This window comes from Sarcophilus harrisii, chromosome 6 (genome assembly GCF_902635505.1).
Source record: "Sarcophilus harrisii chromosome 6, mSarHar1.11, whole genome shotgun sequence".
NCBI lineage: Eukaryota > Metazoa > Chordata > Mammalia > Dasyuromorphia > Dasyuridae > Sarcophilus > Sarcophilus harrisii.
In genome coordinates this window covers 144242510-144255199 of record NC_045431.1, presented here as the reverse complement: position 1 = coordinate 144255199, position 12690 = coordinate 144242510, and the positions used below count along the sequence as shown (strand labels likewise).

The 12690-nt window shown below is 36.8% G+C and overlaps 1 protein-coding gene and 1 pseudogene across 1 annotated transcript in view; one reads left to right on the top strand and one right to left on the bottom strand.

Annotated features, from left to right (window-relative positions):
- The window catches only part of METAP1 (methionyl aminopeptidase 1), a 77532-nt gene that overhangs the window by 30603 nt on the left and 34239 nt on the right, over window positions 1–12690 (bottom strand). Inside the window, exons 3-4 of the mRNA XM_031943099.1 lie at window positions 4645–4757; window positions 118–178 (exon numbers count right to left, since the gene is read on the bottom strand). Coding sequence (XP_031798959.1) covers window positions 118–178; window positions 4645–4757 — 174 coding nt within the window. The remainder of the gene's footprint in view (window positions 1–117; window positions 179–4644; window positions 4758–12690) is intronic.
- Window positions 1530–2082, top strand: LOC105750870 (annotated as a pseudogene).

Below are 12690 nucleotides of genomic sequence, written 5' to 3'. Positions count from 1 at the left end.
ATGTGTAGATTTTAAAATTAGTACCTAAGAAACCATGAGCAAAATAAACTCCTGTTGTTAGTGGCAGTCACCAAATACAAAGACTAAATAGATAATAAGGTAAATAATTGAAATTACCTAAAGGATGATCAGCATAATCAGGTCTCTGAATATAACTTGGCACTGGTCTTGTTGGCATCTAAAAAACATCAAAGTGTAGAATAGAAACAAGTTTAAAGTATAATGAGTATTTATTATTTGAATTAGTCATTACTGAAGAAAAAATAAACCTCTTCATTTTAAAATTTTATTTAACACATCATCATTACTTGATTATGATACTAATAATTTAAACTGTAGAGGAAAAGGGAATTTAGTAATAATAATAGCAGTAGCAAAAAACAATTCTTTATATTATGTTTACAGGCCACAAAACACTTTGGAAACAAAAAGAATTTTTTTTTTCCAGAATAACCAAAAAAAAGAAAAAGATACCTAGATAAATATACCAAAAGATCAAAAGAGAATTCTATGTGAAACTCTTTTTCATTATTGCTTCCTTTAAAAAAAAGTAAATAATAAATTCCACACACTACTGTCCTGCTTGTCACTTTGCTCATAAAAACTTTATTAGTCTTATCACTCCTATTTTACAGAAGGCTCTGTAATTCTAATTTGACTAATATGGCTCTGACTTCAAGGTTGAGTGTCTTGCCCTTGCTCACATCACTAGCAAGAATCTGAGGCAGAATTAGGATCTTGATGCCCTACTCAAAAGTCCAGTTCTCCATGCTGCCAAGAAGCAGTATCAATACACACAAAAGCACAGACAATACTTTTCAATGCAATAGATGCAAAAATTCTGTCTTTTATGCCTTCAAGAATAAGGAAAAAATCCATTTTCTTTCTTTCTTTTTGCCGAGGCAATTGGGATTAAGTGCCCAGAGTCACACATCAAAGTATTAAGTGTCTGAGGCCAAATTTGAACTCAGGTCCTCCTGACTTCAGGGCTGGTGCTCTACCCAGTGTACCACCTAGCTGCCCCCAAAAATGCATTCTCTTTGGGAATTAGCTATTCTGTGCCTTTTAAATTGTTTATAATTCTAATTGCTTATTATTCTACTACGCTTACAAACAAGAGAGGACCAAAAGTAAATCCTCAAGTCATTTAAAATAACTATTTCAATAATCATGTGATCTATCACAGAAAATGGAATCACTTGAAAAAAACTGAATAGAAAAGGGAAATGCTAATAATATTTGATCTCAAAACTCTAGCATATTTAACTATTACCTAGGGGGAAAAAGTATTTTAAGATAATACAAAATTATTAAAATAACACGAACTTTCGTCTTTTTTTTTTATTTAAATGCTTAAAAACTTACAATTATTGGATGGGTTTTCAGGGAGAGATAGCAGGAAAGACACAATTAGAAATGTAAGAGTTAAAAAGATCAGTAAGTTATTTTAAGAAAATAACCATATTCGGCGTCCCACCCGGTGGCTTAGTGAGCTGGACCGACCCGCCTGGGAGCTCCGCAAAGGCTGTATGTCTCCCCACAGCGCCGGAAGCAGGGAGCGCCTTCCAGCCCAAGGTGAGCGTCCCTCGAAGGCCAGGGGACGCCACCGAACTGTGAAAGACCCTGAAGCCTCTCATGGAGAAACGCCGACGGGCACACATCAACGAGAGCCTGAGCCAGCTTAAGGGTCTCATCTTACCCCTTATCGGCAAGGATAGTTCCCACTACTCGAAGCTGGAGAAAGCAGACATCCTAGAAATGATGGGGCGCTTCCTTCAGGAGCTGCCCACGTCCCACGGCCCTGTGGCTCCCACCTTAGCAGACAGCTACAGAGAGGGCTATTGGGCCTGCCTCAGCCGCCTGACCCGGGTCCTACCCTCCTGGACAGTGAGGTGTGCAGCCAACTTCCTGGAGCATCTGCACCGGAGCGCCTCAGGTCAGTACCTTCCCCCGGATTCCCACAGCAGCCCTAAAAATCTGCGCTCCGCCTCCCCAGATAGAATGTGGATGGTCTGCTCTCCTCAGGGGTCCGGCAGCTGTCCTCCCGGCCCCCCACCTTCTGGACTCTGGCACCCCTGGTAGCTAGCTCCCTGAAAGGTGAGCGAGACCTCTTTTGGACCTATATTATTTATTTGGAATCACGGGGAGAGAAGAAAAGTGATAGAAAATCTTGGGGTTCCTTGCCCCATCTATTCTCCAGCTCCCAACTCCATCTTCCAGTCTTCTATCACTTACACTTTGTAGCTTCTGATTTCTTCACAGAGGAAACCAAAAGGTTTTTTCCTTGGCCTAAGGGGTTTGATTTTGTTAGATATCCTCCCCAATAAAGAAGGAATGGGCTCTCTGTTTCCCTTTGCTGCTGGAGGAGGGGCAGGAAAGGGCCAGTGCACAGGAGACAGGGAGACTCTGGCTTCTCCTGGGCCTCAGAATGAGCTTCAGTTCCATTGGAGACAGAAGATCTCCTGGACCTGGGACAGGAGCTTTGCTCTTGGAGATCCCTCTTCTAAAGAGGTGACTGGGGAGCAGGTCCAGTGCCTGAACTCCCTGAAGCAGGTTGCAGGATGACCTCTCTCCAACCTGGCCTCCAGCGCCAGGACTAGAGTTCTCCTAATGAATCCTGACCCCACCCCAGGAGAAAATGGGCTGTGCAGAGCCATCTTTGCCTGGGCCTGTCTCCCTACCTGGGGCAGGCCAGAGTAAAAGCAGAAAAACATGGGTTTCAGAGCTGACAGTGACAGCTGACAGCTCTGGGACAGGAAAAAGAGGGACTGGAAAGAGAAAGCCATTCACCCAGTGAAGAGCTTTTCAAGGCCCCATAATCTGGGGAATCCAAACTGTCCTTTCTGGGTCCTTATCCCAGAGGGTTACTGCACCTGCAATGCCAAAGGCCCTGGGTTTTCCCACTAACCTCCTTTGCTCTGCCTTACCAATCACCCACTCATATTTATTGAGTGACTACCACATGCAGGGCCTTGTGGGACTCTGTGAACCTTGTGGGCCAGCAAACTAGAAACTCCCAGGAGCCTGAATCCTATTTTGCTCAGGAGCTTTGCTCAGTTACCCAGAATTGAGCCTCTTGGGAGTAATGGCATTTCAGTCCTGACACTCAGAGCTAGAGAGAGAAAGTGAGTCCAGATTATGCTTCTGGGAAGTAACTAGTCCCCATAGATCTTTTTCTCTTTTATTTCTTTTCTGCTTTGGGTTGTAAGAAATGATACTAAAAAAAAATGACTCTTGTTTCCAGGTCCCCAATTATTCTCCTTCCCCAAAGCCTGAATTTTAGCTTTCCTCCACCAGACTTCCCAAATCTCCTCCTAGTCCTTCTGGTGTCCTCAAGCACAGGGAGAAGGAATCTACCAGACCAAGGGCATCTGGGGTTTCTAGATAAGGACCTGGAGAAATATTTGAAGTTTTTGTTAACTGCCTGAAGACCATGAGTCTTCCCAGATGCTTTGGTATATAAAGCTTTGTATATAGGTGAGAAATTTTGGATTCAAATTCTAAGCTTGGAACTTCAGATTTCTATGTGACATTCTCAAAATTAAAAGGAAGAAGAATTATTTGTATTCCTTCCCATACCTCTCACCCACATATTTCTATCTGGCCCCTCTTCCTCCTGTCCTAAAGTTTCCATTGTCAGATGTGAAACCAACCAAGTGGGGAGACAGGTCCAGGCAAGGATCCCCCTCCACAGCCCATCTTCTCCCTTGGGGTGGGGTCAGAGTTGCATTAGGAGGGCCTATTAGTTCTAAAGTCCAATATATTTCTAGTTGGGCTTTTTTTCTGGCAATGAAAGTACATCCTTTTTTGGAAATGCCTTACACGGAAATCAACCAAATGTTTGCTGGTGATGAGGATAAATTGAACTTTATAGGAATATTTCTAGTTCCTGGATACTATGAGTTCAGAAAGAGCAGGAATGAGGAATTCTCCTGTTGTGGTCTTTAAATCTCTAGGAACACTAGGAAAATTCACTGCCAAAATCTGGTGGAGAAATGAGAAAGTACCTTCCTGATTTTCTCCTGCCAGCCATTCCCCTCTACTTCTTACAGAAAGGTAACTGAAAGCGTAACTGTTGACAAACACACAAATAGAAAATGAATTCTTCCCCTCCTCTTCCTTCACATAGATGCTGAAGATTATATTTTTTCCAAAAAAAAAAATTGTATTTTGTTACTTTGTATCTGGGAAATCTTAGAAACTTTATTAAGTGTGTGCATTTCTACATTTATGGAATCAAAAACAGAAGATCACACCTGAACAACTACTTGTACAACTTGCATTTTTAGAAAGAATCTAATAAACTCCACATGTGGATTCTTAAAAAAAAAAAAAGAAAAGAAAAGAAAAAGAAAATAACCAGTCAACCACTTATTTTTTCTCTTCTTCTTTCAAACTTTTTAAGGAAAAAAAAACAACAACCAACACTTTGTTAATAAGGGAAAAGCCCTCTGAAAGAGAAAGGATACACACGGAAAACCAACTCATGTAAAAAAAAATAAGATATTTTAAAGTGCTTAGACAATTAGACAAATTCCCTTAAAAAAATCTGGAGGAGCACAAGTATAGGAAGTGATTTCAATCTTTAAAATATAGCTCTAAAATTTCTCACTTAGACAGGTAATTGTTACTTTATTTACTCACCAACGGATAATGTGGTCTAAGTTTACCAGTATATCGATAACCTGCCCAAGGATCTGTATTAATATCACCTTCCACAGTCCAAGAAGAAACTTCATGTTTTGCTTTTTCATCTTCTAGAAAAAGAAATATTTAAAGACTTTTTAAAGAAATTAAAATATTTAAAGAAAAAGAAACATTTATATTTTGTATATTTAAAATACATGAAATGCTATTTATTTTATTATTCATTTCATATGTACACGTTAGCTCTCTATTCCACATACTTCTATGTACCAATAGACACAAACAAGAAAAACAGAGCAAATCTGTGCACTACCTTGCTAGATTCCAGTATTCCTCCCCAGAGCTAGTGTAATAGCTTCTAATCTCAAGTCAAATTTCTAAAAATGATATCTTCTCCTCGATGGTTTGAATGTAACCACTTTCCAATAATGTCTTATTATAGCCATGTATTTTATTGTCATGCATGCGTACCACATACATTTGCTTCTTTGATTTCAATTTATAGTAAGCTTATTTTAGAATGTTATTGGGTATCAAGAAATGATGAGTGAGGATGCAAGGCAAATTAAGTAAAACTAAGATCAACATTTTATAATGATGAAGTTGAGCTGTGAGTAATGGAAAAATGTATAACGAAGGTTTGAAGTACATCAAAACATACCTTCTCTCTGTCCCAGAAGAAAGGTCAGAGTTTCAGTAAGGCATACTGATATACTCAACTCACTAATAGACATGAGTTTTATATTGAATATTTCATGTTGTAAGTGGGAATAGTTCAACCTCAGGGATAGGTGTGGAAAATAAACATGATGTAAAAGCAAAAGGTACCAAATAAAAGACAGATAACATATAAGCTTATTTTAAAGATTCAGATTATAAAGCAAAACCTTGCTAAACATTAGATGTAGCAATGATTTACCATGAATTCTGGACTAATTAAAAGACCAGATTTCTCCAAAAACCAAAAACAAAACTGGAAATCTGTCCTAGATTTATCCAAATGACTTTCAGTATACCTGAAATACTGAAAATACCATCTAGCTATTACTATTAGGCCTTACTTTCAGAATAGACTGTTCAAATTCATACACACAGAACAAACAGAAAAACACAGACAAGTAAGCATTTTTGAAACAGCTATTATGTAACATACATGTTGCTAAATGCAACCAAAAAAGAGTCCTTGCCCTCAAGGAACATACATGTTTAATGGGAGAGAAGAGACCACGCAAGAATAATTGTGTACAAAAATAGCAGCCCTTTTTATAGTGGCAAAGAATTAGAAATTAAAGGAATGTCTATCAAATTGGGAATGGCTGCACAAGTTAGGGTATATGAATGTGATGGAATATTATTATTTTTAAAAATGACCAAGAGGATGGCTTCAGAAAAACCTGAGAAGCCTCATGTGAACTGATAGAAATTGAAGTGAGCAGAATCACAAGTGATACAAGTAACAGCAATCTTGCAGAGGTAATCAACTCTGAAAGACTTATTAACTCTGATCAACACAATGTCCTGCCACCATTGCAAAGAGCTTATGCTGAAACATGCCAACCACCTCCAGAAAGTTGATGTATTCAGCATATAGATGGAAGTGTATTTCTTCTCTTTCTTGGTTTTGTTTTTTGACTAATGTGGAAATTTATTTTGCATAACTATATATATATGTAATGGGTTTTGTTTTTCTTTTCTTCTTAATGGGTAGGGAAACAGAAAGGATGGGAGAAAATGTAGAATGGAAGATAAAATAAAATTGATTTTTTTAAGGAAATATGTGAGTTGAGGATAGTGAAGAGACCATTTCACTGCACTACAGATTATATGAAAAGATGGAGGAGGTAAGAAGTATGGAAATCCAATCTAATTTGAAACATTTATTAACCACATACAATGTATTAATAAGCACAGTGCTAAATACTGGTGATACAATTAATAAAAAGAAAGATAGTCCCTATTCTCAAGGAACTTAAAATCTAAAGAAAATATGTCACAAAAGAAGGTAGGAAGAAAGGTGGGGAATATAGGAAATGTAGTTAGTGGTCAAGTTATAAAGACATTTAAAAATCTAAACAGAAGATGTTATATTTGATCCTGGAGCTAACTGGGGGCCATTAGTATTAGTTTAATTAATGTACAGAAGCTTTAACAACTGAGTGAAGTGTGGACTGAAATCAAGGGGCATCAGCAAAGAATACTGCTCCCCACATCCCCACCCCCAAACACCTAACAGTTAAATATTATAGGTGTTAGCTATTAATTCTAAATATTTAGTAGGGTACCAATATGTCATAACACTCAATCTCTCAAGAAGCACATATTTGGAACTACAGCACTGTCTACAGCAGTGTCAAAATCAATCCTCTAACCAAAGAGAATATGGGAGTCATTTGGATAGTATGCTTAAGAAAATATCCCTTCTCCCACCTCAGAATGACCAAAGCACTACCTTCTTTCCTCTCCCATTAGGGAAACAGCTTCCTATTCCTGTAATGCTCAAGCTACTCAGGTCAGTGTATATTTAGAAAGTTAAGAACTGCAAGTGATACAAAGATAAATTCCATTCAAAATAACTGTCAATAGCATAAAATATTTGGGAATCTATCTACCAAAGGAGTCAAGAATTTTATGAGCAAAATTACAAAACACTTTCCACACAAATGGAAAAATATTAAGTGCTCTTGGATAGGTTGAGCGAATATAATAAAGATGACAATACTCCCTAAACTAATCTATTTATTTAGTGATATACCAATCAGACTCCCAAGAAACTATTTTAATGACCTAGAAAAAATAACAACAAAATTCATATGGAAGAACAAAAGGTGGAGAATTTCAAGGGAATGAAAAAAAAAAAAAATCAAATGAAGATGGCCTAGCTGTACCTGATCTAAAACTATATTATAAAGCAGTGGTCACCAAAACAATTTGGTAGTGGCTAAGAAATAGATTAGTTGATCAGTGGAATAGATTAAGTTCACAGGATAAAATAATAACTATAGCAATCTAGTGTTTGACAAACCCAAAGATCCCAACTTTTGGGATAAGAATTCATTATTTGTTAAAAACTGGCTGGGAAAACTGGAAATTAGTATGGCAGAAATTAGGCATGGACCCACACTTAACACCATATACCAAGATAAGATCAAAATGGGTCCATGATTTAGGCATAAAGAATGAGATCATAAATAAATTAGAGGAACATAGGATAGTTTACCTCTCAGACTTGTGGAGGAAGGAGGAGTTTGTGACCAAAGAAGAACTAGAGATCATTATTGATCACAAAATATTAAATTTTGATTACACCAAATTAAAAAGCCTTTGTACAAACAAAACTAATGCAAACAAAATTAGAAGGGAAGCAACAAACTGGGAAAACATTTTTACAGTTAAAAGTTCTGATAAAGGCCAAAATTTATCGAGAATTGACTCTAATTTTTAAAAATCAAGCCATTCTCCAATTGATAAATGATCAAAGGATATGAACAGACAATTTTCAGATGATGAAATTGAAACTATTTCCACTCATATGAAAGAATGTTCCAAATCACTATTCATCAGAGAAATGCAAATTAAGACAACTTTAAGATACCACTACACACCTGTCAGATTGGCTAAGATGACAGGAAAAAATAATGATGAATGTTGGAGGGGATGCGGGAAAACTGAGACATTGATGCATTGTTGGTGGAATTGTGAACAAATCCAACCATTCTGGAGAGCAATTTGGAATTATGCCCCAAAAATTATCAAACCGTGCATACCCTTTGATCCAGCAGTGCTACTACTGGGCTTATATCCCAAAGAAATACTAAAGAAAGGAAAGGGACCTGTATGTGCCAAAATGTTTGTGGCAGCCCTGTTTGTAGTGGTTAGAAACTAGAAACTGAATGGATGCCCATCAACTGGAGAATGGTTGGGTAAACTGTGGTATGTGAATGTTATGGAATATTATTGTTCTGTAAGAAATGATCAGCAGGATGAATACAGAGAGGGTTGGAGAGACTTACATGAACTGATGCTAAGCGAAATGAGCAAAACCAGGAGATCATTATATACTTCAACAACACTACTATATGAGGATGTATTTTGATGGAAATGGATATCTTCGACAAAGAGATCTAACTCAGTTCCAATTGATCAATGATGAACAGAAGCAGCTACACCCAGAAAAGGAACACTGGGAAATGAGTATAAATTGTTTGCATTTTTATTTTTCTTCCCAGGTTATTTTTAGCTTCTGAATCTAATTCTTCCTGTGCAACAAGAGAATTGTTCAGTTATGCCCACATATATTGTATCTAGGATATACTATAACATATTTAACATGTCTAAGATTGTTTGCCATCTAGGGGAGGGGATGGAGAGAGGGAAGAGAAATTTGGAACAGAAGTAAGTGCAAGGGATAATGTTTTAAAAAATTACCCAGGCATATGTTCTGTCAATAAAAAGTTATAATTAAAAAAAAAAAAAGAAAGTTAAGAACTGATTCAAGATGCAGAATGAGACATGTAATTTTTTTCAAACATGGGCAATGTAGAAATTTACCTTATTTGACTATGCTTATTTGTTACAAAGGTTTTTGCTTTTATTTTCTTTTAAACTGAAGAGGAACAAAAAAGCAAATACTTGTTAATTTTTTAAAAAGAAAAACAATTGCATAGCTACACAAGAAAAGCTCACTTTTTCTATCAACTGATACACTATAAGTTAGTACAGAACATAAAGGGCAGAATTGTAGACTTGAAACATTATCTCAAACATTTTTATATGTAAAAATCTTGAGGCTAGAAGTAAAAGGACTTGCCAACATAACCCAATTAACTTGTGACAAAGCTGGGATTAGGATCCAGATCTCAAGTACCAGTCCTGTGCCCTTTTCACTTTATCAAAGTCTACCTTGGGTTGACAAGTCCCAGAGGCTATATTTTGAGTTCAGAACAGTTAAATAAAAGCCAAGCATGAAGCAAGACTAAAAGCAGAAAGCTCATTATTAAATTGCATTATACTACTCAATTTCTGAACTCTATTTCCTTTCTAAGTATTGAAGGCAGTACCAATAAATATTAAGTGACAAACTGTTATTTTGCCCCTAAGCATGAGCTTTGAACAATATCTACTACCAATAGGGCCAAAACAGAGAGGAAAAACAAATCAAAATGCAGATAAACTGAATGTCTACTGCAACTATAAATAGCAGGAAACAATTCTATTCTAAAACATGAGCCTCAAAAGCAATTTTTTCAACTGAAAATAAAGACAGAACAACAATAGGATATGTACTTTTTGCTTTTAATATATCATTGAGTTTAAAAAAAAAAAGTGTAAAAGATTCTTGGTCTTCCAGCTGGTCCTGAATTTTCCACAATCTGTTCCCCTTCAAGTCCATTTTCAAAGAATTATAAACATGCTTATGAAAAAAAAAATGAAGTAATCAAAAGTAATCTCTATAAGGCAAGACTAAGGTATAACAGATTCTATTCAATTTTTTGGATCATGGTTCAAATATGTTTGGTTATATAGTTTGTGTGTAATAAGGCATTCCAGGACAACAAGCAAACAGATTTTTAGCTCATTTATTTGGCACCCTCAAAAATAAAAATGAATGGCCTATACTACTAAATCTTAACAGAAATTGGAGTCAGTGGACTTAAGTAACCCCACCAAAATAGGCCCTTCAATGGTTTGAATGGGGGGGGGGGGGGGGAGGGGAGAGGAGGGCGAAACCAAATTAACCAGATGAAATCAGTATGTGTAGTGAGTATGGGGCTGTGATGACTGTGTTGATGCCTAATAGGATGAGTGAGAAATTGGATCAGGAGAATGTAATTATAATTACTATAAGCTCTCCTAAAAGATTGATAGAGGGAGGCTGGGCTAGGTTAGCAAGGCTTGCTAATAGTTATCAGGTGCATATTAGTGGAAGATTTGGAGCCCTCGAGTTAGGATCAGGGTTCGGCTATGAATGCGCTCGTAGGTTAGTATTAGCTAGTCAGAATAGTATTGAGGAGGTGAGTCCGTGGGCAATTATTAGTACAGTGATTCCTATGAAGCCTAGGGGGGATTGTATGAGGGCTGCAATAATTACTAGTCCTATATGACTGACAGAGGAGTATGCAATATTTTTAGTGGGCTCAAAATGTAGATAGGTGCACATAGAGAATAAAGCCATTACCTCAGGAAAACTTATTACCAAAAAAAAAAAAAGTTTCAGACACCTGGCTATGTGAATCTAGGGAAGTTACTTAACCTTTCTCTGCCCCAGTTTCCTCTTCTGGGAAAAAAAAAGAGAGTAGTAATGCTACCTCTCAAGTTGTGAGCATGCAAGTACTTTGCAAATCATAAAGCACTATCTATTTGAATGCTAGTTACCATTTGTGTCTTTATACAGAGGAAATACTTAATGGAAGCTAGGTGCTACAGTGGATAGATTATCAGGACGACTCATCTTCCTGAATTCAAATCTGATCTAATGAGCACTTTCATTAGCTGTGTGATCCTAGGCAAGTCATTTAATCATTTGCCTCAGTTTCCTCATTTGTAAAATGAGCTAAAGAAGGAAATAGCAAACCATTCCAGTATCTTTGCCAAGAAAACCCAGATGGGGTTACTAAGAGTTGGATATGATGAAATAATTAAATGACAAAAAGGCACTTAAAAGCTTATGAAATAACTAAGAAGTGTTTTTCAAATATACTAGATAAGAATCCTTACTGAGGTTAAATTTACTTGAGAGGCACAAAAATTGTCCATTTCTTATGTTGGGATTACAGGATGCAGTCAGATTCTCTGTGTACAGGTTCACCAAATGATGGGGCTACCCAAATTATTGTGATACAGGGAATATTATCCCAAAAATATGTTGGGGTTATGGCCCAGTGTCATGAGTTGTCTCAAAAAAATGTGCAAGCTTAGACCTTCTCCAAATTAAGAGTCAAAGATTTTATGAAGCAACTAACAATAGGCTAAATCCATGAGTCTTTAGCAAAGAAAAGGGCCCAAATCACATCAAAATCTAGATTCTGATTTTCCCTTTTAACAAATCTGTATGGATTTAGCCCAGTTAGCCTGGATTTTCCTTAACAATATTTGAAGTCATTTCCCGACATTAAAATGGAACAAAATGAAGCAGCAGCCTCCAGGGAAAGATTTCATCCTATCAAATATTTTTATTGTTGGGAAACACAAGATTCTAGCTATGGAGTTAGAAAGCATGCAAAGGTCATCTGGTCTAATACCTTTAATTTTACAGATAAGGAAACTGAGCACCAGAAGTTAAATGACTTGCTTAAGGCCACATAAATAGTAAATAATGGAGATGAGATTTTACTGGGGTCCTCTGACGTTAGAAATACTGCTAAGATGAGCTATCCATACACAGGATGGTGTGAGGAAGGAGAAATAGTTGGAAGTAAAGAAGAAAGATTGTTAAAGAACTAAAAAATGTTTTACATTTTTAATGACAGTTCTGAATACTTAAAAAAAAATTCATTCAGTACTTCCTCAAAAAAAAAAAAAAAAAAAAGATTGTGGTTTTGAAATTTGGAGTATTACTTCTAGTGGACTGAGAATGAGATACTGCCTTACAACACTATCGCAAAGGGAATGAAATGAATGATGATGATGAAGCTGCTATTCATATAACACTTTCTTGATTTGCAAATGCTTTACAAATACAATCTCATTTTACCCTCACAACCACCCAGGGAGACAGGTGAGTTCTATTATAAATGAGGCAAGCAATAGTTAAATGATTTGCTCAGTCACACAGCTAGAAAACGCCTGAGGCTAGATTCCCAGCATTTTACCTACTCTATCTACCACCTAGCTTCCTACACAGGTCTACCATCATGCATCTATCAAAATTTAATTATATTCAATTAATCATGGGCTTTGTAATTCACAAATGGAAGTTAAGGTTATATGTGAGCATCATACTGAACTTGGTCAGAATCAGCCGACTTTTTCAAAAGTGATCATGGAACAGATAGATGCTTTAACTAACAGGTGTGAAAAGATGTGGCCTGAGATGACATGAAGATC